This window comes from Lepidochelys kempii, chromosome 1, assembly GCF_965140265.1.
Source record: "Lepidochelys kempii isolate rLepKem1 chromosome 1, rLepKem1.hap2, whole genome shotgun sequence".
In the NCBI taxonomy this organism is placed as follows: Eukaryota; Metazoa; Chordata; order Testudines; family Cheloniidae; genus Lepidochelys; species Lepidochelys kempii.
The window spans coordinates 297486425-297510034 of record NC_133256.1 but is presented as its reverse complement, the minus strand read 5'-3'; the positions used below and the strand labels follow the sequence as shown (position 1 = coordinate 297510034).

General features: G+C 41.5%; 1 protein-coding gene across 3 annotated transcripts in view; it reads left to right on the top strand.

Annotated features, from left to right (window-relative positions):
- CNTN1 (contactin 1) overlaps positions 1-14272 on the top strand; it is a 432541-nt gene extending 418269 nt beyond the window's left edge. For all 3 annotated transcript variants that reach the window (XM_073328045.1, XM_073328044.1, XM_073328043.1), the window contains one exon: positions 11844-14272. In XM_073328045.1, the coding sequence (XP_073184146.1) occupies positions 11844-11920 (77 nt within the window). In that variant the 3' untranslated portion in view covers positions 11921-14272. The remainder of the gene's footprint in view (positions 1-11843) is intronic.
- Positions 14273-23610: the final 9338 nt, after the last annotated feature.

Here is a 23610-nt window from a genome sequence, read left to right as displayed (position 1 = left end):
GCATAATGGGAATAACCCTGATCAGTTTGCACCTCACTGGGATTATTTATCATTTGGACACATATAAGCAACTTTTTGTAATCACTTTCCACATATGTTAGAGTGATGGACCTTAGCAAACAAACAGTAATAATAAATGTGGGCTACAGAAAAATAATTTTAGTTGTATTTGGGAATATCCACACAAAATGGATTTTAAATTTGCAAGAACAATTCAGTTGGAATTGTATTCAACTGGAATACAGTGCTCACCCCCACACTTAATAGACATGTTGAACTTCGGGGGGTTTTGACCCTCATTTACTTATAGTATCTTACAGAGAGAGTTATTTTGATTTTACAGGCCTTCCTATGATGCTCATCATCATAGGCGCTGACTCCATGGGAGCTCCAGAGCTGGAGCACTTACAGGCAAAAAAAGTGGGTGCTCGACACCCACTGGCAGCCCCCCATCAGCTCCTCCCCCAACCTACCCCAGCACCTTCCACCCTCTGTCAGCCTAGCTGGTCAGCACCTCCACTTCTCTCCCAGCACCTCCCACTCACTGTAATCAGCTGTTTAGCGGTGTGCAGGAGGTGCTGGGGGGAGGAGTGAGGATGGGGTGCACTCAGGGGAGAGGGTGAGGTGGGAAGAGGTGGGGGTTTGGAGAAGGGATGGAGTGGGCAAGGGTCCCGGGAGGAGTGTGGGTCAAGCACCCCCCCGGGAAAGGACAAAGTCAACACCTGTGCTCATCATCATAATATCTATTTCCTAAATACTAATGAACATATTCTCTAGATTAGAAAATATCATGATCCCCCTTTTACAGTTAGAGAACTGAAGTGAAGATCAATTAGATGACCTGTACAAGGGCATGTAGGGAGTCTGATAGACTAGCAATGGAACTCTGATTGCCTTAGTCCCAGCTTACTGCCTTAGCCACAAGTCCATCCAGCTTCATTCCATCTGGTTTCCTTACTTTTCCAGAGTGCAGGTAATAAGTGTCTCAATTCACCTTTCAGGTATTTATTTTAACTTGTCTTGATCCCAATCCTGGTTTCACCTACAAACGCCTCTTGACTTCAGACATCTGATCAAGACAGCATTTGTTAATGGTAGATTTTGAGTGCACATGAAATGCAAGCTCAGCCTCTTTACTTACTGAAAATTTAGAATATTGTGGCTTAAAGATTGTGTCTTCCACATCCTTAAGTACAAATTTATGGGATTGATGCAGAATCCACTTGGTGTAATCCTACAGCCTGTATTATATAAGAGGTCAGACTAGGTGATCATAATGGTCCCTTCTTGTTGTAAAATCTATGTATAAAAAACACTTTATATTGGACATTAATATTCTTTGCTGCTACTATATGGAACAGAGCTACCTGCTGAATCTTTGCTTTATGATTTATGGTTTCCTTTTCCCATCCTTCAGCTCCTTTATTTCTTCCTCAGACAGCTACATGAGCCTTTTGGCAAAGAAAGTTCTTTCCAACAAGTAGACCCCAGAAACTCCTCAAGGACTCTGTGTTTAAGGAGACTGAACTTTACAAGCCATTTCACTCCACCTGTGGTCGGTAGTCACGCTATTCAGAAGAAACTTTATTGGAAAGAATGTGAGCAAAAGCAGCTGTAACAGAATTGTGTTACAAAATCATTTTTCTTCCTTGCAAAATGTCCTGTGGGTGCTACACTTCAGACACAAATGTGCCTCATGCGCCCTCAGTCAGAGATTTTAAGTAGCGTTGCCAGTTTGACTTGCGCATGCGCTCTATTCTGCCTCATACTCTGCACTATAGCTAGATAGACCTGCAAAGGCAAACCACCCTCAGTTCCTTCTCAACCGCCTCAGCATGAGACAGAGCCTCAGCAGTGTCCAAGCTGAGCTTGCCTCATCTGCAGTTTTTCTCATAGTTTTATTTAGCTTAGCTAGTTATAATAGCGGTAGTTGGTTATAGTTAGTAGTAGTTTGAAAAAATTGTTGTAAGGACGTTAAATTGCTGGGAGGGTATACCCAGCTCTCTGGTTTTAAACATTTCGCTTTGTGCCAGGAGGTTTACCCAGTGAGCGACTGGCAGTCCTGGGCTGTCCATTGCCCAAGGGAGTCACCTGTCCCCCAAAAGTATAATTTTTGCCTGGCCATAAAATTGAGATCCAGAAAGAACTGGGAGATTAAGACGTGCCTCCTTATGATGGAAAGCTCCCGCTGTCTGGCTTCTGATCTAGACCAGGGGATTCTCCCCTCCCTCGCATAAACAAGTCTCCAAACAAGTCAACTGTCAACTCAGCTCAATACTCCTCTACAACTGCTAAGAGGAAGACTCCTGAATTCCCTCAAAAAGACTCTGGGAAATTGAGCTTAGGTTCCCCAGATAGGGAATCTCAAAGAAACCCCAGTCACTGATTGAGACAACGGCTTCAGCACCTGCTGATCCCCAACTTGGTACCCCTGAGACTGCAGGTTTCTCAGGTACTGTGAGCATCAGTAAACCCAAAGAATCTAAGGGTTCTGGCTCAGGAGGATCTTCATTACTGTCAGGGGATCGAATCAACAAAGATAAGAGGACTTCCTGCTTCTCCACGTGGGCACCAATGATACTGCCAAGAATGACCTTGAGCGGATCACTGCGGACTACGTGGCTCTGGGAAGAAGGATAAAGGAGTTTGAGGCGCAAGTGGTGTTCTCGTCCATCCTCCCCGTGGAAGGAAAAGGCCAGGGCAGGGACCGTCGAATCGTGGAAGTCAACGAATGGCTACGCAGGTGGTGTCGGAGAGAAGGCTTTGGATTCTTTGACCATGGGATGGTGTTCCATGAAGGAGGAGTGCTGGGCAGACACGGGCTCCATCTTACGAAGAGAGGGAAGAGCATCTTTGCGAGCAGGCTGGCTAACCTAGTGAGGAGGGCTTTAAACTAGGTTCACCGGGGGAAGGAGACCAAAGCCCAGAGGTAAGTGGGAAAGCGGGATACCGGGAGGAAGCACAGGCAGGAACGTCTGTGAGGGGAGGGCTCCTGCCTCATACTGAGAATGAGGGGCGATCATCAGGTTATCTCAAGTGCTTATATACGAATGCACAAAGCCTTGGAAACAAGCAGGGAGAACTGGAGGTCCTGGTGATGTCAAGGAATTATGACGTGATTGGAATAACAGAGACTTGGTGGGATAACTCACATGACTGGAGTACTGTCATGGATGGTTATAAACTGTTCAGGAAGGACAGACAGGGCAGAAAAGGTGGGGGAGTAGCACCGTATGTAAGGGAGCAGTATGACTGCTCAGAGCTCCGGTACGAAACTGCAGAAAAACCTGAGTGTCTCTGGATTAAGTTTAGAAGTGTGAGCAACAAGAGGGATGTAGTGGTGGGAGTCTGCTATAGACCACCGGACCAGGGGGATGAGGTGGATGAGGCTTTCTTCCAGCAACTCGCAGAAGCTACTAGATCACACGCCCTGGTTCTCATGGGTGACTTTAATTTTCCTGATATTTGCTGGGAGAGCAATACAGCAGTGCATAGACAATCCAGGAAGATTTTGGAAAGTGTAGGGGACAATTTCCTGGTGCAAGTGCTAGATGAGCCAACTAGGGGGGGAGCTTTACTTGACCTGCTGCTCACAAACAGGGAAGAATTAGTGGGGGAAGCAAAAGTGGACAGGAATCTGGGAGGCAGTGACCATGAGTTGGTTGAGTTCAGGATCCTGACACAGGGAAGAAAGGTAAGCAGCAGGATACGGACCCTGGACTTCAGGAAAGCAGACTTCGACTCCCTCAGGGAATGGATGGGTAGGATCCCCTGGGGGACTAACATGAAGGGGAAAGGAGTCCAGGAGAGCTGGCTGTATTTCAAGGAATCCCTGTTGAGGTTACAGGGACAAACCATCCCAATGAGTCGAAAGAATAGTAAATATGGCAGGCGACCAGCTTGGCTTAACGGTGAAATCCTAGCGGATCTTAAACATAAAAAAGAAGCTTACAAGAAGTGGAAGGTTGGACATATGACCAGGGAAGAGTATAAAAATATTGCTCGGGCATGTAGGAATGAAATCAGGAGGGCCAAATCGCACCTGGAGCTGCAGCTAGCAAGAGATGTCAAGAGTAACAAGAAGGGTTTCTTCAGGTATGTTGGCAACAAGAAGAAAGCCAAGGAAAGGGTGGGCCCCTTACTGAATGAGGGAGGCAACTTAGTGACAGAGGATGTGGAAAAAGCTAATGTGCTCAATGCTTTTTTTGCCTCTGTCTTCACTAACAAGGATAGCTCCCAGACTGCTGCGCTGGGCATCACAACATGGGGAGTAGATGGCCAGCCCTCTGTGGAGAAAGAGGTGGTTAGGGGCTATTTAGAAAAGCTGGACATGCACAAGTCCATGGGGCCGGACGAGTTGCATCCGAGAGTGCTAAAGGAATTGGCAGCTGTGATTGCAGAGCCATTGGCCATTATCTTTGAAAACTCGTGGCGAACGGGGGAAATCCCAGATGACTGGAAAAAGGCTAATGTAGTGCCAATCTTTAAAAAGGGGAAGAAGGAGGATCCTGGGAACTACAGGCCAGTCAGCCTCACCTCAGTCCCCGGAAAAATCATGGAGCAGGTTCTCAAGGAATAAATCCTGAAGCACTTACATGAGAGGAAAGTGATCAGGAACAGTCAGCATGGATTCACCAAGGGAAGGTCATGCCTGACTAATCTAATCGTCTTCTATGATGAGATTACTGGTTCTGTGGATGAAGGGAAAGCAGTGGATGTATTGTTTCTTGACTTTAGCAAAGCTTTTGACACGGTCTCCCACAGTATTCTTGTCAGCAAGTTAAAGAAGTATGGGCTGGATGAATGCACTATAAGGTGGGTAGAATGTTGGCTAGATTGTCGGGCTCAACGGGAAGTGATCAATGGCTCCATATCTAGTTGGCAGCTGGTGTCAAGTGGAGTGCCCCAGGGGTCAGTCCTGGGGCCGGTTTTGTTCAATATCTTCATAAATGATCTGGAGGATGGTGTGGATTCCACGCTCAGCAAATTTGCGGATGATACTAAACTAGGAGGAGTGGTAGATACGCTGGAGGGCAGGGATAGGATATAGAGGGACCTAGACAAATTGGAGGATTGGGCCAAAAGAAATCTGATGAGGTTCAATAAGGATAAGTGCAGGGTCCTGCACTTAGGACAGAAGAACCCAATGCACAGTTACAGACTAGGGACCGAATGGCTAGGCAACAGTTCTGCGGAAAAGGACCTAGGGGTGACAGTGGACGAGAAGCTGGATATGAGTCAGCAGTGTGCCCTTGTTGCAAAGAAGGCCAATGGCATTTTGGGATGTATAGGTAGGGCCATAGCGAGCAGATCGAGGGACGTGATCGTTCCCCTCTATTCGACATTGGTGAGGCCTCATCTGGAGTACTGTGTCCAGTTTTGGGCCCCACACTACAAGAAGGATGTAGATAAATTGGAGAGAGTCCAGCGAAGGGCAACAAAAATGATTAGGGATCTCGAACACATGAGTTATGAGGAGAGGCTGAGGGAGCTGGGATTGTTTAGTCTGCAGAAGAGAAGAAAAGGGGGGGATTTGATAGCTGCTTTCAACTACCTGAGAGGTGGTTCCAGAAAGGATGGTTCTAGACTATTCTCAGTGGTAGAAGAGGACAGGACAAGGAGTAATGGTCTCAAGTTGCAGTGGGGGAGGTTTAGGTTGGATATTAGGAAAAACTTTTTCACTAGGAGGTTGGTGAAACACTGGAATGCGTTACCTAGGGAGGTGGTAGAATCTCCTTCCTTAGAAGTTCTTAAGGTCAGGCTTGACAAAGCCCTGGCTGGGATGATTTAATTGGGGATTGGTCCTGCTTTGAGCAGGGGGTTGGACTAGATGACCTCCTGAGGTCCCTTCCAACCCTGATATTCTATGATTCTATGACTACCTCTTCTAAGCTGGTACCAGTAGAATCAGCCAGGCACTCGGTACCTAACATTTCGGTACTGCAGAAGACCAAGCTAACAGCTAGTAGATTCTCCCCAGGGCGCATAAAGCCTACAGTACTGCCTGCTCCATCTGCCACAGGCTTTTGTCAGGTTCTTGTCAGGCTGCCACCTCAGTATCGACCACCATGTTGGTACCTCAGAAGTTTACATTTTCATGAGACCTTGCAATAACAGAGATGCCTGACTCCCCTTTGTTTGGTACCGATCCATTCTTGGTACCGAAAACCTCTTGGTCTCCGGACTTTCACCTGATACTGACAGAGCCACCATCTTTTTCTCCTGATGCTCCACCTCTACAAAGTGATGTTGAAAATGACAATGATGATGGTGATTTTTCATTGGTCTCACAAATTTCAGTTCAGGACTCCTCTCCTCCCTATCAGAGGGAGACAGAACATATTTCTGAAAGACACTCTCAAGCTCCATGCCAGTGGTATGAGCACTCTTGGGTGCCATCACCTATACCATATGGTCCCTCTAATTGGAAGTACTGGGGTCCATGGGCGGCATACTATCAACAAGTCTCTAGGACCCTTAGCTCTCTCTCTCTCTCTCTCTCAAAAAGGCCTGATCCAAAAGAAGAGACCTTTGAAAACACAAGGCAAGAGTAGACAAAGAGGTCGTAACACTAAACAACATCTCTTCTTCATCCCTAGATGAAGATCATAGAATCATAGAATATCAAGGTTGGAAGGGACCTCAGGAGGTCATCTAGTCCAACCCCCTGCTCAAAGCAGGACCAATCCCCAATTTTTGCCCCAGATCCCTAAATGGCCCCCTCAAGGATTGAACTCACAACCCTGGGTTTAGCAGGCCAATGCTCAAACCACTGAGCTATCCCTCCCCCCACCATCCCGGGCGGACAACTTCAAACGGTTTCAGGACCTCATTAAAAGGATAGCAGACTCCTTACAAATTCCACTTGAGGAGGTTAAGGAGTTACAACATAAAATGCTTGATATTCTGCATATAACATCATCTTTCCAAATTGCACTACCTATTAATGAGCTGCTGTTGAACCCTGCAAAAGTAATCTGGCATACCCCAGCAACAATACCATCCACCTGTAAAAGGGCTGATAATAAATAGTATGTTCCATCTAAAGATTTGGAGTTTCTGTTTTCTGATCACTCGCCCAACACCCTAGATATTAAGGCTGTAAATGAATATGTAAGGCAGCACCATTCTAAATCAATGCCATATGTTAAAGATCAGAAGTGTCTCGATTTATTTGCTTGCAAATTGCATTTGTGTGCGATGCTGCAGTTTAGGATCTCTGACTAGTAGGCATTGATGGTGAAATATAATCACAAAGTTCAATTTGTTTATTGAGCATCTGCCACCGGAGCAGAGGACCAATTCCAGGCAATCATGACAGAGAGTCAGCTCCACAGCAGAACATCTCTGCAGTCCTCTCTGGATGCCACTGACACAGCTGCTTTTGCTCTGTTTCTATGGCTGTAGTCATGAGAAGGGCCTCCTGGCTTCAGCTGTCAGGATTTCTGAGGGAGGTTCAAAATACAGTTGATGACCTTCCCTTTGATGGTTTAAAATTGTTTGCAGAAAATACAGACAAGTCTCTCTATATATTAAAAGAATCCAGGGCCACTTTGCGGTCTCTGGAATTTACATGCCTGCACATAAAAGGAAATCTAGTAAGTCCCAGACAGCACAAAGATCTTGTTCTGCTCAATTCTTTAGCTCCCAGAGACCTTATGAACCCCAACAAAAGAGGCAGAGGTTCCAGATAAAGAGACCATCTGATACACAGACATCAGCCTTGAAACCCTCATTGCCAAAACACCAATTTTGTTGGGGTTATTGAGTGTTTGAGTTACCCTCCCCACTTTTTCCTTTCCAGCTGCAATGGTTCACAGCCAGTCCCCACAGCAAGGAAGACATTTCTCACTTCTGACAGGCTTGGGAGCATATCACTATGGACATAGGGTTTTGGAGATCGTATCAGCAGGATACTCCATCCACTTCACTTTCCTCCCTCCATCCAACCCCCCTTCCCTTTCCCTCTTCAGGAACTCCTTTTATAAATGCCTTCTAAAGCAGGAAATAGAGTCCCTTCTGAACCTTAGCAGTATAGAATCAGTTGGGACGGAGATTTATTCCAGGTACTTCGTGGTTCTAAAAAAGAACAGTGGGTGGAGACCCATTCTACATCTAAGGCTCCTGAACAGGTTTGTGAAGATACAGAAGTTCAAAATGGTGACACTTGCAGCAATAATACCATCATTTGATCTAAGGGATTGGTTCTCGTCCCTCAACCTGCAAGATGCATATCTCCATATAGTGACCCACCTCTCCCACAGAAGGTCCCTACGTTTCACTCTAGGTCAAAACCACTTTCAATTCAGAGTGCTTCCCTTCGGACTCTCTTCTGCTCCCAGCGTGTTTTTGAAGTTCTGTCAGTGGTAGTGGCTTACCTTCACAGAGAAGGAATCCCAGTATTTCCATACCTTGATGATTGGCTGCTAAAGGTTTGCTCCTACAGTGAGACCTACGTGGCCACTCAGAAGGATACAGAACTGTTTTTCAGCCTGAGATGCAGTTAAACATTCAGAAGTCCACCTTCGCCCCCGTCCACAGCTTGGCGTTCATAAGAACCTGCCTCAATGCGGTAGCCACCAAAGCCTTCCTCTCAACACAGAGGTTTACAACTCTATTGAATTTAGTCTTTATAGTCCAAATCGGCCCTCAGACGTTGGTTTAAAACTGTCTTCAGTTGTTGGGGTGTATGGCAACTGGAACTTTTGTGATAAAACCATACATATTTGCAAATGTGCTGCAGAACTGTTGAACTGTCAAGCAAACACAGCTTGTACAAACTACTCTCAGTTCCTAGTGTTCCTACTGGAAAGAACCTCACAGCATTTGCGCAGAAATCTCCTTCACTCAGCCATTCCTAATGCTGATGATAACAACAGAGGCATCTCTGTTGGGATGGTGAGCACATCTTGATATACTGCTCAAGGCAGGTGGTCATCTCATGAGAGCATTCTGCACATCACCTTTCTGGAACTCAGAGTGGTTAGCAATGACAGTCTTCATTTTATGCCATTGATCAGGGGAAAATATGTGAAGATCATGACAGACAATATGTCATGCATGTTTTATATCAACCATCAAGGGGGAGTAAGTACTCCGAGTTCTGCTTGACAGGTGGTTTGGGCCTTCACTCCTTGCGGGAGGTGCCATTCTTCTTGGTTGGACGTTGGGTCTGTTGTATGCATTTCCTCCAACTCCTCTAACATCCAAAGTGTGATCAAGATAAGGAGACAAGTTCAGAGTTATTCTGGTGATTCTAACTTGGCCAAGACAGATGTGGTTTCTTACCTTGTCCAGTTGGATGCTTGTCAACCAATTACCCTCCAAGCAGTCCCTCATCTTCTCTCTCAGGATGCTGGTCAAATTTTTCATCCCATCCTCAGGGTTCTTTGCCTCAAATCACAGGTGATTGATGTTTCCTGGGGTTAGAAACAGCCTGTTCTGAGGAAATAAGAAGAGTATTTTTACATAGTAGGAAGAAGTCTCCCCATAATACTTAGCTACAAAAGTGAATGAGATTCAATCACTGGTGTGACCTAAGACACCTTTCATCTGCCTCCTGATCACTGTAAAATATACTAGATTACAGCCTAGACCTGAAAAAGTCAGGGTTGTCTTTGAATTCCATTAGGGTACATTTGGCAGCCATTACAGCCCTGAATTTCCTGGTAGAGGGTTTTTCGGTGTTCGCACATCAGATGATAGTGATTTTTCTCAAGGGCCTGGGGAATATTTTTCTATGAGTCACATGTCCTATCCCAGTTTGGGACCCCAAGTTGGTGCTTAGATGCCTTGCGAGACCTCCCTTTGAGCCACTGGTGACCTGTTCCCTTCTTGACTTATCTATGAAAACAGCCTTCCTCGTAGCCATTATTTTTGCTCTACATTGGAGAGATAAGGGCTTCTGATGGTATATCCCCACTTTACAGTATTTTTCAAGGATAGGTCACATTGCGACCACATCCCAAATTATTATGGAAGCTGTCCTCCGATTTCCACATTAATCAGTCTATTCATCTTCCAGTTTTCTCTCCTAAACTACACCTGAATAAGGAGAATGCATTATTACATACCCTTGATGTCAGAAGGTCATTAGACATTTAGTTGGCCAGGACTAAGCCATTTAGAAAAGCTCCCAGATTGTTTGTGTCTATTGTGGATGAATATAAGGGATCTTGAATTTCCAAGCAGATTCCCTCTAGATGGACATCTGACTGCATTACCTTTTGTTATGAGTGTCATGATCTCTAACCTCATTCTAGAGTACTAACCCATTCAAAGAGATCTTTCTACTTCAGTAGCCTTTCTTAAGAATGTTCCCATTGCTGAAATATGTAGAGCCACAACTGGGACCTCCATACACACCTTTTCTAAACATTATACAATAATTCATGACTCAGCTTCTGATGCTATGTTTGGCTCTACTGTACTGTCTTCAATTTTGGACTTGACTGTGAAGCGCTTCCCCCCCTCCTTAGAGGGTACTGTTCAGTAGTCACCTGAAGAGGAGAACTCATAGGGACATGACTCACCCTGTGCAATAACTGTAGTTCTTCAAGATGTGTGTCCGTATGGGTGCTCCACTATCTGTCCTCCTTCCCCTCTGCTGTGGAGCATTCCAGTAGGAAAGGAACTGAGTGGGGTCACCCACGCAGCTCTAAATAGCCATGTTGCAGAGCACAAGGCAGAGTAGAGTGTATGTTGGGCCGAATGGGCACTGCTACCTAAAATCTCCAATCGAAGGCTCATGGAACACATGCGCACCTGAAGTGAAACATTCTTAGGGGGACACATCTCAAAAAATTAGTTACTGCATGGGGTGAGTAACTTCTCCTTTTAGGTTTGTTTAGAATTTAATGAAAGCATAGAGAGGGATACTAGATTAGGTGCTAAAAATACAATGGAGATGAGCACAGAATAAAAATCTAGAAAGACAGGGACTGACAGCACTGGATCCGCCTTGAAGTCTTCTATCCGTAGCCGAAGTACACCACCCACCGACAGCAATGCAACCTTCTTCCACACTGCCCAACTAATCTACCTCAATCCTGATCTACAGGAACCATCTCGAGAGATGAGAGGACAGCTCGTTCTTCATCACCATTCATTCCTCCCCAGATTGACTGCAAGGTTGCCAGATAGAGTCATTTGTGGCTTTATAAAGTAGATGTTTTTTTACAGGAAGCTGGACTGAGACAACAAAAGTCATTGCACATAGTATCATTTTTATGCTTGGTATTTCAAAGCAAAATCACACAAAGATTGTAAACCGTCACTGAATATTTTTGTCCTAAAATATTTATTTAAAAGAGACCATGTGATTTTTAACAGAAATATACACACAAATGCTGTACTGTTAGAGATTAGCCATCTGGACTTCATAATCCAGCAGGTAAACAAATGACCCAGGCTCTGTGACAGCTCTCAGGTTATTACTGATCATAACAACATTAACATTTCTGGAGGTATCTCTTTGCTTCATCACATTTCAGAGTGTCTGCTCATTTTGTTTTCACGTGTTTAAATATTTATTTTGACCTTTTGCCTCCTGGTATAGCCTCCTGGCTTGCTGGACCATCCAAACCAAAATACACTGATGTGATCTTAATGGCTTCACTGATTATATAAACATGCTGAATAAACAGCTCACACAGAATGAAAGACTGAGTCCTTAGTAATATTGTGGTGACTTTTATCCATTTTCAATTATCCATACAGGTAGAAGTTGCTTTGTGATGTACCAGCTGATTTTCAAGATCTCTCACCTTAAATAATTGCCTGCATCTAAATTTGTGGTGATCATTCACATAAAAACAAAATTGCAATATCTCTTTTATTTGTAGGTGCTGCTGGAGTATCACCTGGTCTTCTTGGTTTACTGCTGCCTGCCATTGGTGTCCTTGCCTACTTGGAATTCTGAATGTCTCCGGATTTATTTTGTCCTCTGTCCAGTGTAAAGGACACCCTTCAAACCTGTGAGGATGACTATTCTTTTTGACTCCTGTGGCACCATCTTAAGCCAAATAAATTACACTTTAAAAAATTACCCTACTGATTTACGATGAACTCTAAGAGGACTGAGGCATCCAGGAACTCCTCCATCAAGCGAATCAACTTTTGAAAGGATAAGAAATTATTTTTAACTTGTTCCGATATGCCTTATAAAACACTTACGCTGATTTGTGACAGTTGCATGATTTGGTCCAATGGGGCAAGTTACAGTGTTAAAATCCAATAACATAGGCTGTACAGTGAAAGTAAAATCACCATACATAGGTGCTTTAACTTGAATAACAAATTGTGAAATATAATAGAGATTGAAATGTTGATTGTGTGTGGTAAATGTAAGAGTAATTACGTCTGTCTGTACTATCCTATATGTTTTGTGCACTGCATATTTTTGAATATCCCTATCATCATTTATGAGATTTCACATTTTTAGGGATACAGTCAAAGCAAAAACATTGAATTCATTTTTAGAGCTTTTTTACTTGAAGCAATTGAATATACTTTGAGAGCATTTGAAACTAGGTTCCATTACAAGGAATTTTTAATTTAGATACATTTGGGGAGTTCAATTTTGAATATTAACAGCAACATTGAATTATAAGGATTTTCCAGCCCTTTACTTCCTATAATGCAACATTTAAAAAAAATGCTCTTCAAACAAATTGTGATTTTCTTAATTAGTAATAGATTATTTCAGTTTGATCACACAAAGAACATCAGTGGCAGCATATGCAGCTTGATACCATTTCTTTTACTCTGCTCAGGAATTATTGTTTAAATAATTCAGTCATCACTGATTTTAAGTGTGAAATTCTGGCTTTCATACAAGCAGCATAATTGCCCGTCCTCCCTCAAGATATTGGAACAGCATGTTTAAAAGTTCGAAAATGGAGTCCAGTATAGGATCAGCCACTGGAACATCAAACGATACAATGTTTAAGTTGTGTTTTAAAACTGGACACATTTATAATAATAAGCTAAACTATATAAGGTAAAATGGAAAACAAAGTAGCACAGTAACAAAAAATTATTCTGATTACTTTTTTATGCTACAGATTCAAGTTTTTACCTTTCTTTAGTGAAGCCCTGCAGTTGGAAGAATATGCTTTTTTTTCAATAACTTGATATTATTCTACTGTTCCTAGTGCTGCAAATAAGAGTTTAAAAGTTCTTAGACTATTTCTCTGTCTGATACAATACTGAAAGATATGAAGATGTTAAATGAAAGGCAGATCCCAGCTGGTCTGATCCTAAATGTCAACTATGGCTTTTGTAAAAATGGAAGTCCAATAGGAGATAGAGAATGTTTTTGTTCTGACTGTGTCTACACTGTTTCAGTGGTTTTTTAAAAGTTGTTAAAGAAGTGCATATTTCTTTCTTTTTCCATCGTGTGCTGAGAACTTAGTCTGAGTGTGAATGTTGAAGAAACACGGTGATATTGAATCAGCTGGCTCAAGTAATAGTGCAATGTCTGATGCTTCAAGAATTATAAGCTTTGAATCATATTTTATTAGCACAACCTTGCTAGCTATTTAGAAATCGAGTTTATCTTTTTAGAACTGATGCTGTAGAGGTCCATAATAATACTATTTACATGAAGCAAGAATAGGCCTATTAATACTTTACACCCCTTTCTTTAATTTGTATGATTTTGTACTATATATTTACCTGTAAACATTTAGAGTCTTCATTAAAAAATATCAATAATACTGTTTTAGTTTAATTTTAATTTTGTTCCAAGATTAAACTTTTTTAAATAGGTGAAAGTGATAACTTCCCTACAGAGGAATGTCAAAAGTTATAAGAGCACTCCTGAATTTCATAAACTATATAGTTATTTGAAAGAAAAATGAGCTGTTTTCATGTGTAACAGAAACTAAAACTCTGTAAGCCTTCTGTACAAAAGATTGTTTTATTTTGTTTTGGTTTTTATGCAGTATCACTCATTTTTATATAATGTACAACCACAACTAAATCTTTTGCCAAATGCATGATTGCCTTTTGCTTTTCTAATATATGATATAAGGAGCAAAACTGTTTAATTTTTGGATGAAAAAGATCTGGAAGGTAAAACCGCTTTTTTTTTAATCTGTAACACAGATGAGCTAGATTACAACATACTGATCTGGTAATTCCAGATTTTTATTGTTTTACACAACTGTGTAAACGGGGACCTTCCGTTTCAAACTGTTGTCAACCAAACTAACTAATGTATCATCTGCTTTAAAACGCAAGGTTCATAATTAAAGTTTAGATAGACACATTTGTTGTTTCTTTATACTTCAGGAAACTTGATATTAATATTACTTAATACTGATGAATTTTGAATTTGTTTTAGTTACTCTTTATCTTATATTTTTTAATTTAGTAGAGCAGAACCATGCTTTGTCCTTTTTAAGAATGAAAAATAAATTATAATTAAATAAATGTATTAATGTTACTCAAGATGTAAAAGCTGTCTTTTGAATTTAACAGGAGATTTAAAAACCCAGTGGCTCTTTATTGTTTTGCCTAGGGGAAAATGGTGTGAAGAAACACCATTTTCACAGCTTTAATAGCGGAAAGGTTCTATTGTGAAAGGTTTTTGGAGCATCACAGGAGTCAAGGGTTAACCAAGAAGAACAGCTGTGATCAGTAATGTTTCCCGTTCCAACAGATTTATTACCAAGAGATCCATTTTCTAAAGCTGATCAAAAGGAGCTGAGTTTGGCACTGATATACACCTTGTGCAATCCCACTGATTTCAAGAGGCGGTATCAGATGTAAGGGCTTCATCTGGTGAGATGCTAAGTGCCTCTTGAGAAGCAAATTCAGCATCTCAGTGGGTTTAAATTAATATCACTAAACGTGGCAATAGGAGAAGTAGCCCCTTTGTCAGTGAAACTGGTAGTCATTTTGCAAATTTTTGTTCCTTTTTCCGTTCTTGAAACTGCTGGGAGTTTTGCGTTTCCAACAAAGAAAGCAGGAGTCTGTCAGAGAAGAGTGTTCTTAATCTTTGTACAGTGAAACAGAAAATAATCTCCAGTCGATCCAGTGTTTCAGAGTAACAGCCGTGTTAGTCTGTATTCGCAAAAAGAAAAGGAGTACTTGTGGCACCTTAGAGACTAACCAATTTATTTGAGCATGAGCTTTCGTGAGCTACAGCTCACTTCATCGGATGCATACCGTGGAAACTGCAGCAGACTTTATATACACACAGAGAATATGAAACAATACCTCCTCCCACCCCACTGTCCTGCTGGTAATAGCTTATCTAAAGTGATCATCAAGTTGGGCCATTTCCAGCACAAATCCAGGTTTTCTCACCCTCCCCCCCCACACACACACACAAATTCACTCTCCTGCTGATCCAGTGTGAAACATGAACAGGTCACTAATACAGTAATTATTCCTTTGTGAAACAATGAGCAAAGGAGTAGCCATATTGTCAGCCGATGGTATACATCAAGACAAGATCAAAGCTGCAGTCAGAGATACAGGGAACAGGAGGCTTCCATTGCTCTTGTTTGTTTTATCCTGATTTTTTTGGTTCTCCAGACTTCTGGGCTTGTGGTAGTACATGAGGAAAACCTTCATACTCTTACAGCGTTGAGAGTCTGCGACTCAAGATCTGACGTTTCTGGCTTGATTGTGTCATGGCTGATATCTTATTGGAAGTATCGTTAAAATAACAGCACCAGGTATTCCACAGATGTTTCAGTGAAGCTTTTGAAAGTTCCAAGTACTTTTATTTTTAATTCTGCTTTGGAATTTCTGTTTCAACTCACTGTAAAAACTCTGATTAAGGAGATTTTTCTGTAGCTATGTAAGGCAGTAGTAAAAAATACTGCAATTTTCAGCCGTTGTGTAGCCTGTAACCTACATTTCACCTTTCATATAGGCCTTTCAGTGGAACTACTCTACCCATATTAGGCTATCAAAACCACAACAGAACCTTCCTTTTTGTTCAGACAGCAGGAATAACTAACACAAACTGCCTGGTCACTTCCCTCAGATTATGTCTCCAATGATGCTTGAGTCCTCTTTTGTTTCTCTGCGGCTGCTTCCCCCAGCTGTGTCATACAGCATTTCTTTTCATTTTTCAAGAGTACATAAGAAAAGGGGAATCTCTCAAAAAGGGCCATGATTCACATAGACAAAACATGAAAATCAAAAAATACCTTCCATATTTCAATTAGAAAGGGTGCAAGTTTTTCTATTCAATGTATACTTTTCTATTTTTGTTTGTTATTTCCGTGTATCCAGTCTGATCAAGCCTGGCCTGAAAGATGTCTTGCAAATTCCCTTGAAAACTTCTCCCCTACTTCAAGTGGTGATGACTCTGGTCCCTTCTTTTGGATGATCTGGTGTGACTGACAAACCCTGGAGATTATGCCAATCCCTTCCCCCAGACACCAGCTAAGAGATACTCCTGTTTAGCAACTCCTATTGAGTGACTGTACCCAAGCTTCACTGAACTGGGGAAAAACAGACACCTGTCTTCTCTGCTCTTTGGTCTGCAGTGCTGTTACTATATCACTTGACCAGCTACATGTTACAGCCTAGTTTTCAGAAGATTCAGTTAGTGTTTAAGGCCCAATGGTAATAGTCATTTTCACTCTCTTTAAAATACGTTAATTATAGAGCTGGGCCAAAAATGGAACCATTGTAGAGGTTCCAATACCATGGAACCCAAGGCCAAACCAAACCCAACACTGGTTTTGTCCTGTTACAGTTTGTAAAATACATCTTTTACAATATATATGTATTGACTTCTACAGCTAATGGGATCATGCCAGGGCTTGTTATTTTTATAGGTTAATTTTTTCCTAACTTTTGTTACTAAAAATCCCAATAGAAAATTAAAACTCCTATCTGTCTAATTACAAAAAGCTTTCTCCTTCCACTTCCTGTTCCCATTGGTTTGCTATTGAATGTTGTTCAAGAGGACTGAGCATAACTTAAAGAGTACCTCCTCAGACATCCCTATACGCTACCCTGGCTGAGAGATAGCAGAGAAGAGAATAAGGAGTCAAACATTCCCCAGCACCACAGCTGGCTGATAGCTCAACCATGAAGCACCCACTACAGCTGAAAACAACCCCCTATCTACAGGTAGTCTGAGGATTGGAGTTAACACAGCTTCCTGCAATGAATCCTCCACCTCCCTCCCCATCGAACACATTTTTCTGACTGAGCTGCTCAGCCCCAAGATGCAGCTATTGCAGAGTTATTAGAAAGCCAGTGGTAGCCTCCACAGGACTGGTATGTGGGGGAGACCATATCCACAGAAGCCCAGTGAGTATATTTGCATATACTCCTTACTCACTTCTAGGACTCCACCAAGGAGAGGCTGAGCAGACACTCCTTGTCCCACCATGTTTACCTAGCTGTGCCCAGTTTATTCACACTGTTGCAGAGCTCCTCTCCACTTTGCCTCCAGGCTTCATTTGTTGTTTGCATCTGCTAATTTTTTTAATACTTTTATTTGACAACTGAACACCTTCCGCTTCCCCTGCTGAGGGCTCTATGTAGGGCCCAGTTCTATTTGTGCCTTTGGAGGGTCTTGTTAGAGAGAGTTTCTATTCTGTTTCACCTTCAGGTATAGATATACTGCATGTGGACTTCAAGTCCTTGTCTCTCTTTAAGTTCTCAAATGAGGAAACTTTTAAAGGCACAAAGAGCAGTTAGGTGTCCAAATCCTGGGATTATCTTCTTATAGTCTTCACCATTATTGATTGAATTCTCACAGTGGTACTGAGCATACAGGGCTACTGCACACAGGAGTGGGGGAAATTACATCCCAGATTTTGGGATGTGGATTCTCTTCTCAGGCCAAAGAGATACAAAGAGCTTTTTTAATTTAGCCTTATTTTGATCATTATGTACCAATGGTGCTGTTTATAAGTTGCAGTCAAGATCTTTTGTGGAAGGGTGTGCCTTTTGCTGTATAGAAGCCCAGGTTTTAATCATTGCTTGACTATGCTTATTACTGAAATTCTCTAACAAATAGTATTTGCACTTATAGGGAGTCACTTATAGAGATCTCTGTGATGGTGGTTAAATCAACATCCCCATTACACAGATGGGAGACTGAGGCATGACACGTGGCAAAGCCCAGTGACCTAACTCTATTTCTGCCTGTAACTGTTAGGTCACATTGCCACCCTCTAATGAAAGTGCACACACTGACTTCATGCAGGGTTGTTCCCTCAAATAATTGTTTGCGGTGGCACATTTTATAGAAAGAACAAAATCCAGTACTAACAGTATAACGGATATCAGATTGTTTTCCTTCCACACTCTAAACCAGTTTCCACAGTATTATGCAGGTTACAAATGTACAAAATAGGGTACAGTTTCAAAGAGGGAAGCAGGATGTGTACATGCAAAGCTATTTGAAAAGGGATTTTGCTGATGTAGCAGAGCTCTTATGTTTAGTAATTAAACTACCCAGAGTTATCCTGTTTCCTTTTGTAGAAATTATGTTCATGAAATTGTGTTTACTCAACACAACAGGTTTTCTGTGCTGTCCGGGTCAGTGCAGGAAGTCAACAGTTTTCCGTTATAAATCTGTATTCTTCAGTAAGAACTCCTGTATGACAGCACTGTGATAAATACAGTTCTTTATTGGACCATGTCACCTGAGGATTAAAGTGATCCAGAGTTCTGCAACATATGGTAGGTCCTCCATGGATTGTCCTATAGCTTAAAGAAGTGGCAGAATCTACCCAAGTACTCCATGAAGCTAGCCTTTAATCTTTGTCAAAACAGGTTATAATCCTACCACTCGTATTTGAAATGACAAGTCACTTCCGAGAGAAAATATTTTGCTTCTCATTGGGAGAAGAGATTGGTTTCTGTTGAGCTGGCACTTTAGCTGATATATTGAATGTAACACATTGATGAAAGGTTTCAGAGTAGCAGCCGTGTTAGTCTGTATTCGCAAAAAGAAAAGGAGTACTTGTGGCACCTTAGAGATTAACAAATTTATTTGAGTAGAAGCTTTCGTAAGCTACAGCTCACTTCATCGGATGCATTCAGTGGAAAATACAGTGGGGAGATTTATATACACAGAGAACATACTGGGTACAATTAACTTAGGCTTAGACATATACACAAACTGGATACAATTAACTTAGGCATGAATAGAGACTGGGAGTGGATGGGTCATTACACAAAGTAAAACTATTTCCCCATGTTTATCCCCCAGCCCTCCACTCCCCACTGTTCCTCAGACGTTCTTGTAAACTGCTGGAAATGGCCCACCTTGATTATCACTACAAAAAGCTTTCCCCTCCACCCCACTCTCCTGCTGGTAATAGCTCACCTTAAGTAGCTCACGAAAGCTTATGCTCAAATAAATTGGTTAGTCTCTAAGGTGCCACAAGTACTCCTTTTCTTTTTGCGAATACAGACTAACACGGCTGTTACTCTGAAACCTGTCACCTTAAGTGATCACTCTCCTTACAGTGTGTATGGTAACACCCATTGTTTCATGTTCTCTGTGTATATAAATCTCCCCACTGTATTTTCCACTGAATGCATCTGATGAAGTGAGCTGTAGCTCACGAAAGCTTATGCTCAAATAAATTTGTTAGTCTCTAAGGTGCCACAAGTACTCCTTCACATTGATGAAAGTGAAACTTGAGTCGCCAACCATTGGCTGAGCTCTGGAAAGAAGCTCTTTTGTCCTACCCAATAAATCCAGCATGCAACTGAACATTCCCACAATGACTGGCCTTCTAAAGGAAGGACTTGTGAAGCCCATAATGTATAGCTCTTCGATATATCCCATTCACATCGTGACCCCCGAAGCTGCTGTATGATACTATGGTTAATGCTGGCAAAGATACAGTGCGCTGAAGCTGAGACTATGTCTACTTTGACGTGAAACTTTAAGACCTTTTAGCCAATGGTATTGTTTGGAACCGATCCAAACTAGTGGGAGGTGGGGGGATGATCAAATGAATACATTGTATAAGCATGTAAATGTGTGAATCATGTCTGTAACTGGGCTCACGAGTGAAGCCATCTGAATGAATCTGACAAAAGCAGCAAGAGAAAAGGTAAGCTCCGCATTCCGCTTTGTGGTGGTTTTTGAAAACCCACTTTAAGCTTTGCAGCACTGGCTACTGGAGCCAAGAGCAACATAGAAATTGGCTACACCTTGCCCTGCTCAGCTGAAGTTTCCATCATTCAAGCTGGGGCACTGTGGTTTCTGCTGTACTGCAGCTCTTGGTGATAATTCACAGTGGAGTGCAACAGAAGGGAGGAAAGGACACTTTTTATAACCAGTCATGGAGTGAGCATCTTTAATTGTTCCACTAATTAGGCTGCCTCAGCCAAACACACGCTTAATAAAGCAAAATCTAAAATTGTAGAGAGATTGTTTCTCTTTCAATACTTCCATATGTGTAAGTGTAATAATCTTCTCTTTCAGGTGTAATGATGCCAAAATGTATCTTTCCTACTTCAAATAGCATTTTATGCTGTATTGTTATCTTTGACTTGATATTTTTAATCAGTAAATTGACTGGATTAAATTCTTCATTCCTTCATCAATGTAGAAGTAGAGAGGTTATTCTATCTCTGTATTTGGCACTGCTGCTGGAATACTGCATCCAGTTTGGCATCCACAATTCAAGACGATGCTGGTAAATTGGAGAGGGTTCAGAGAGGAGCCACTAGAATGATTAAAGGATTAGGAAACATGCCTTATAGTGATAGAATCAAAGAGCTCAACCTATTTATCTTAACAAAGAGAAAGTTAAGGAGTGGACTTGATTACAGTCTTTAAACATCTTCATGAGGAACAAATATTTAATAATGGGCTCTTCAGTCTAGCAGAGAATGATATAACACAATCCAGTGGCTGGAAGTTGAAGCTAGATAAATTCAGACTGGAAATAAGGTGTACATTTTTAACAGTGAGGGTAAATAACCATTGAAACAATTTACCAAAACTCATGATAGATTCTCCATGACTGACAATTTTTACGATGGGCTCTAAGAATTAGTTTGGGGAAGTTCTATGGCCTGTGTTATAAAGGAGGTCAGATAAGATGATCACAGCTGTCCCTTCTGGCCTTGGAATCTATGAATTTATTTTAATAAAAACATGATGTCCCAGAAGATGTGAACTTGGCCAGCATGTATTATTTTGTTACTTGACTGGTTTCGGAATATCAATGCTCATCAATTCTACTGTTAAGAATCAGATAACCTCACCACTTCTGGCCAGCATTCTATTCCTGTACTCAGGTCTCAGGCTAAAATAAAATAAACTGAAAGAAGGTATTTCCTGTGTCCAAAATATGTAACTTTTTTCCTGAAAGAAAAATGAAACTGGTGAACTCAGACAAAGGAGGTGGTAAACATTCTGGCAAAGAACTTTGTTTCTGGTCAATCTCAATTGCAAAGCAGTTGAGGCCACAGGACACAGGCTAAGGAAGAGCTTCAGTGTAAAGCAGCTCAAGAGATTCTGCAAGCAATTAAGCCTCACAGAAAGTGCTGATTAAATAAAACAGTGGAAACGGAAACACTTTTACTTGTCTCAAAAAGAAAAGGAGTACTTGTGGCACCTTAGAGACTAACCAATTTATTTGAGCATGAGCTTTCGTGAGCTAAAAGCTCATGCTCAAATAAATTGGTTAGTCTCTAAGGTGCCACAAGTACTCCTTTTCTTTTTGCGAATTACAGACTAACACGGCTGTTACTCTGTTACTTGTCTCAAGCACCCACATAGACTTCCTCCAAAAATGTTTGATACAATGAGTTCTGCATCAGAGATTTGGAGGGTCAAGAGCACACTTCTGCTTAGGAAAAAAAAACTGCAAAAGATGTTTTCTATCTTGCATCTAAAACTGAAAAATAGATTAAAGTGATTCAGCATCAGAATCATGGATGTTCTAGAAGGATCTGAAATAACATGGGCTTAAAGTTATTTAATTTAAGCTTAAATGCTGTTCTGGAGTGGGGACTACTGCATGATTTCTGTTTAAACTTAATAACAGAACTGATGGCCAGGATGATTGTATTTAATTGTACATGGTAGGACAGCAAAAACAAAACAACAAACAACACAAAACACTTAAGAATGGACGCTCCAATAGATATGTACCTAACTGTGGAACATGAATGTGTTAACAAAGGAAGTGATGTCACTGGAGGAAAAACAAACAGAAAAGGAGGCTGATAATTTATAAAGATACTATAAAAATCAAAGAGAAAATTAACATTTTAGAAATTAACTAACTAGAAATGTGTGAATAATTGCACATAAACTCCAATAATGCCTTATATCAGAGGTAATGACACTCACAGAGGATTAACTTTAGCAATGCAAAACTAAAAGGAAACAAAATTCCATTCATGATATTAAAAAAAATGCTACTGGACAAACCATGCAAAAAATCTCATGAGAAAGAAAACATAGTTGTCAAATTTAATATAAAACTTTGCAGCCCAGAGAGGCCCACTTAAGAACTGCAATACATCGTCATGTGAATAAAATTCCCCTGCTCTGTTCATTTCAGGAGACTGTTGCTCTTTCTTCCAGATTAAGGAACACTCTTCCTGAGCTGTTTCACAAAGCAACCATTCTTTCTGCATTTAAATCCCTCCTCTATACCCACTCCTCCTGCAGTGCTAACAAGAAAGCAGTCAGCTACTTACCTATTTATTTATCTTATGAGTGAATTTCTCATTAATGTACAAGCACAGGAGTGGTGTACGGACGCTGGAATTACAGCTGGAAATTTGGGGGAGAGGGAAGTACCAAGGGTCAAATTGTGAATGGAGATTGGGGGATGGGAAATGTATGTAACTTTAAAAATGTACAAATAAGTACAAATGTACAAAGTGCCTGATCACTTTGCTTGCACGCTGTATTACTTTCCCCACCATTCCCTATGGCTTGGCTTTATAAATTATGTGCTCTTTGGGCCAGGTTCATGGAATGCACTTAGCATAATTTTGGCACTACAGCAATCTTAGATAGCACTGTCAGAAAAGTAGTGGAGGACATTCAAGAGATTGCAAAATGGGGAAGCAGCTGGCTCGAGTGGTTTCCTTACAGCAGTGTATAAAGCCTTACAAATTCAACTGGCTCTAATATCAAACAAAGTGCGTACAGATTCATTAGCCAGTAACAAATTATCAGCCATTATGTAAAATGCTAACATGATGAATTTGGAGCTGGTCTGTAATGATTTAGAATATTGTGTGTTGATCTGGCTATTTAGGTGCGTTCTGTATGACTCTATTGGTTTAACTCAACAGGTGTCTGTCTGAAGGAACAGGCAGGAAGGAAAAGAATGGCTTAAAATAGCCACCTCTCAGCAGTTGTTGGTGCTGGAACTATTAGCTTTGATTTCACTTGCAACTCAAGCAAACCTGCACAGCTGATTTGGATCAAGAAAGGTCAAAGCCTAGGAACACAGAACTACTATAGCAGGATTACAAGGGACCATCTTTTGAGAGAGAGGCAGGGAAAACAGACTGGCACACAGGGACTCGCTAGGAGTCTCTAAAGAAGTTACGCCTGCCTAGGTTACCATCCCCTTTACTTAAGAGAGACAAGCACGTAGACTATTGTTTTAAATACTTTTTTCTCTAATG